We start from the raw sequence: 5000 nt of genomic DNA on the forward strand, positions 1-5000 counted from the left end.
GTTGGGAGTTGCTATTGGACACAAAGCTAAGAACTGCATACTTGAGCCTTTTCTGCAATTTACATATCAGTGTAAACTTTCCCTGGTCTTTGTCTGGTCACATGACTGGCATGGCTGGCGAACTGTGCCTGTGGATTAACCCAAGCCAATTTTTGTTTAAGCACTTTTGTGTCAATTGATACTTGGTCATGGATTTGCAGAATAAAAAAAGTGAAGGGAACCTTTAATTGTTGTAAGCCAGTGTTGACAACTGGTTTAACCATTTTGCATGTAATGGAAGGGCGAGATGTTTTGAGGGTTTAAGGCTATTCATTAACAATGAATAATGTAGGAAACAGCAGACACTTGTACACATTCAAATAAATAAATGTACCGAAGCAGTCACAATGTGTACAGAGCAACCAGAAATTGCATGAGAATTTGATTTCTGATCTGAGAAATGCTCCAAAGCAATTGGGGAAAGCTGCAAAAACTTTAGAGTTCGTATTTAAGATCTGAGGCTCATCAGAGTTTGACACTTCCTCTGAGGGAGCTGGAAGGTTCTGAGTCACTTCTAGCCAGAGGGAGTTTTAATCCTAGATGAAGGATATCCTGTACATGTAGCATGTGGACAGTTTGGCTTGTTTCAGTGTTGAGTGATTATTGTTAGTCATGTCTCCCATTCTGAGACTGGCAAGAACTTAAGAGAAGGAGGGCATTGAGAGAGAGAAAGAAGTTTTTTTCTGTGGAAGTTTTGAGACATGTATATAGAAGCTCATAGGAAACCATGGACCACGTGTCCACAAAGCTGTCAGACAGACCACTCTGTAAGATGCCTAAAGCGACTGGGATTGGACAGCATCCACGCTTCGTTTTAGCCTGGTGGGTTTAAGCTGTTGACCGCGACAGTCATGGATGGTTGGTGCTGAGATGTTAAGCATTACTGTTAAAGAATAACACTTTACTTCACATGATTCATTCGACATCAGTTTTTCTATTCCTTCACAAAGTTCTGGGGAAGTTTTTCCTCAGTGAAATCAGATTTGTTGAGACCAAAGGAACCTCTTATTGTTAAAAAGCTCTGTTTTACCCCAAAATATGACCCAATTTCCAGGCAAACTGAAGGACAGGTTATTTACCATTTAATTTCAGGACCCAGAATCTGACATGTTGAGCAACTGTTATTTTACCTCCACCATTATCAAACCTACATCCAATCAAGCTGAAGAAACACACCTTCATGTGCCTACCAAGTTTCATTTGTCCAAAATCTTTCCTATGTGATGTTTAAGACACTCTCCATTTTTGATTTTGTGGCAGGAATACATTTTTCGCTTGGAGCCGGGCCATGAGGATTCTGGGAAAGGAAAGTGCCCATACGACCCCAAACTAAACAGCGTCTCAGCTTTGATTAGTGAGTATCATTCCAGCTTTGTCACTCCTTCTGTTTTGAGTGTACTCAGGACATTTTTGTGTTTCGGTCCCTCTGGTTTTGTGCTGTAGATGATCAAAAGCAGCGTTCCTCTCCTCTCCCAGAGAAGCTCATTTTTAGTTCAAGTTCCTTTGGATCGATCTTGCTTCGCGTTTTATGTTTTACTGCCGATCGGCGTCGAGGGAATGCGGGATGGTGATTTTTTCCCAGTGCAGCATCCGTGGCTGTTTTCCTCATGCCGCTCTTTTTCCAATGTAAAGCCTGAGATGGAGAAGACATGAAGGCTCATTTGTTTCAACTCGCTGAACATTTATTGCAACAAACCGTTTTGTGGCGTCTCAGTGACTCATAATTGAAAATGTAAATGTTAAGAGGGCAGAGTTTTAAAAAACAGATCAGCCATTGTAGCTGATTAAATCCTGCTAAAGCCCAATAACGGTGCGCTCGAGATTTCATGATTCAGGGCCTATTTCTTTGTTTCACATTGACGTGGTGTTTTCAGTCAACGACTGAACATGGTGCAGGTGGACTGTGAAAACGGAGGTGAAAATGATGACGCTCCAGAGAGCCAGAAAGTAGACAAACGGCAGGCGGAAATGTCTCAGGACGAAGCGTCCTACATTTTGCTCATGCGCAGTGCAGGAATGTGAGTGTTTTCAGACGTTTCAGTGTCGATAAGCAACTTTTGAGAAACGATTGAAAAGGTTAGTGTGGACGTGGAGGAGGTTTATGGATGTGGTGAATGAAGACATGCAGGTAGTTGGGTTGAAAGAGGCAGATGAAGAGGACAGGGGGTTGTGTAGACGGATGATCCCCTGTGGAGACCCCTAATGGGAAAAGCCGAAAGAAGAAGAAGTGTGGACGCAGAGTGGATTAGTGGAGACTAAATTTAATGTGAACAAATGAATGTTTAGGTTGCTGCTTATCCTTCAACCAGCAGAGATTAGGTCCATTACGCCTCCTCTCTACACCTAGACCTCCTGGGTTTTATTTTTATTTGAGTCTCACTGTGTTAAACGTGGAAGTCTGAGCTTCATTTATGTAACTGCAGGCTCAGGCAGACAGTGAATGTGGGGCACATGAGCAACATTTGCTACTTCGATTTCATTTAACTGGACAGGTGAGAGTTAAAGTGGCGGAGACTCATGCCGCAAGTGAGGTGTAAATATCATGTCAAGAGCTTCCACATTAACACCGTCTTATCGGAACGCCAAACTTCACACCAACGAGGATCGAACTCCTGTTAGACTCCTGTTAGCTACAGTAATATCTTTAACACAAGGTTCCTTCTTTGCTAAATTTGGATTATTTGCTCAATGTTAGTGATCCTACACTACTACCAGTACTAAGATTTTTCCTCTAAAAGTAATGAAATAATTTAGTGACCCAAAGTAAATTACACAAGAATTGTACAAAACCACAAGAAAAGTAAGTGCACCTAGCAGCCAGGATAACACTATAAGGACCACGTTTGATCTTATGGGTTGTGGTGGAGATGCTTGTCTCTCTGATCTGTTCACATCCCACAGCTTTACCACATGAAAAACAATTTGCGCCGCATGCGTTTGCACACATCTTTAAAAATACCCTTTAAATTCATCGTACTTCACCCAGTCCAGCCAGACCCATGTGTGCATGTGCCAGGGGGGAGCTCATGTTTGGCGTTCCAGAGAGATAACGTTAGTCATTAGAGCAGTAGTAGGCAGTTTTTTGGAACATGTATTTAACCACTCCCCCTGAACAAACCCTGCCAGCTCCAAGCTGAGACACTTCTCAGATATCATGCGCAGAACGTACATTCCTGCAGGCACTAAAGCTTGCACACATAAACACACACATGTAGCTTAATGAAATAGAAAATCTCCCAAGATATTTTCCTCGGCTAGACGTGCAAAAAAGTTGAAGACGGTCGTGGCTCTGCATTCCTAGCCAGAAGGAGGAGGGGTTAAAGGTCAGGCAAGGGAAGATGACCCCCTCTGGAAGGCACCCTGACAGAGGGTGTGGTTGGCATCGTATCACAGAGACATCAAGTGTGACTCAAACTATAAAAATGTTCTCTCTCTCTCTCTCTCTCTCTCTCTCTCTCTCTCTCTCTCTCTCTCTGTCTCTATCTCTCAGATGGAGAGCTGTATGCAGGCGTGTACATCGACTTCATGGGAACGGACTCGGCTATTTTCCGAACACTGGGGAAAAACACGGCCATGCGCACAGACCAGTATAACTCCAGATGGTTGAATGGTACAAACACTTTCCCAGTTTATCACAAACAGTATATTTGGTTTAAATCAATACTCTTTGCATGACCGTTTGACTTTTTTCACAGTTTCCTTTTACTTCAAATTGAATTCTTTTAGGAAAGCTATTTTTTTTTTTTTTTTATGAAAAACTCTGCAGAGAAACCCCTTGAAACCCCCAACTTTTTTTTTAAGTGCAGTACTACATTAATAATTTCCACTCTGTCTTGGCCAGACCCCTCTTTCGTGCACGTGCACCTCATCCCAGACAGCGCAGAGAAAAACGACGACAAGCTCTACTTCTTCTTTCGTGAGAAGTCTTTGGAGATGGGCCAGAGTCCTAAATCAGAGGCACGCATCGGACGCATCTGCCTGGTGAGTCAGACCCCCTCGTGTAAATGCCAGCATGCTTCTTAATCCCTTACACACACGTGTCCATGGTGAGTGAGTGTATATACTCTTTGTTAAAGTATAGAGCGATTTAAAGGGAAGAACCTGTCTCTGAGTGGTAGTGAGGTGTTACTCCGCTGTGAAAAAAACAAAATGGCTTCAGATTTGACAAAACTCTAGAAGGATGAACCAATGCATTTCCAAAAGATGTTTCCATAGCTGCTTTTTTACTCCAAAATCATGCCATACGTGATGAAGGTGTTGGCCAGCAGATCATTTTTGTCCACTTAGTACCATGTACATTTATGGCATTTGGCAGACACCTTTGTCCAACAGAGCAGTTGAGGGTTAAGGGCCTTGTTTAAAGGCCAACCAGTGGTAGCTTAGTGGTGCTGTGATTTTAACTGGTGACCTTCCCATCCATGCCTTAACCTCTAAGCTCCCATCTCCACCAGTAAATTTCCATTCAATTTAAATAGGGGGAAGTTGGGGGTGCATTCTGGAAGGTATCATGCCACTCAAGTGGTCAACCAGAACAGACCTCCTGGTCCTCCTTGTTTTTTTTTTACCTTTAGTTTGTTACCTGTGTGTAAATTACGGGTCATTTTAAAAAGCTGGACAGCGCTGGACCCTGATTGTCTTCAATAAAATGCTTATGCAGCTCACATCAATCACCAGGAAAAGGTTGAGGGCAGCTATGATAGAGGAACTATTAGTTTGTCTTGTTGTGTAAAGCCACGTGCACCCTGCGTGATTTTGGCCACGATTTGGTCGTCTGAGTCCGACTGAAGATTTCAGACTGTTTCCTGAAGTATGACTTTTCCTACGACGACCATCCAAGAACCAATTTTTATAGAAAACCTTTTTCTAGACTGTGCTTTTTCTTTCACGCCGTAACTAGTAGCTGAATCTCTTTAGAGTCTTCGCTGTTTTCTTACCACCAGAGTGCCAAAATCCTTAGAAAT

At 42.8% G+C, this 5000-nt stretch overlaps 1 protein-coding gene across 1 annotated transcript in view; it reads left to right on the plus strand.

Moving 5' to 3' along the window:
* Positions 1-5000, plus strand: part of sema3fb (sema domain, immunoglobulin domain (Ig), short basic domain, secreted, (semaphorin) 3Fb) — a 57961-nt gene that overhangs the window by 40231 nt on the left and 12730 nt on the right. The window contains 3 exon segments of the mRNA XM_046875748.1: positions 1300-1393; positions 3530-3649; positions 3881-4020. Coding sequence (XP_046731704.1) covers positions 1300-1393; positions 3530-3649; positions 3881-4020 — 354 coding nt within the window.

This window comes from Silurus meridionalis, chromosome 19 (assembly GCF_014805685.1).
Source record: "Silurus meridionalis isolate SWU-2019-XX chromosome 19, ASM1480568v1, whole genome shotgun sequence".
Taxonomy (NCBI): Eukaryota; Metazoa; Chordata; class Actinopteri; order Siluriformes; family Siluridae; genus Silurus; species Silurus meridionalis.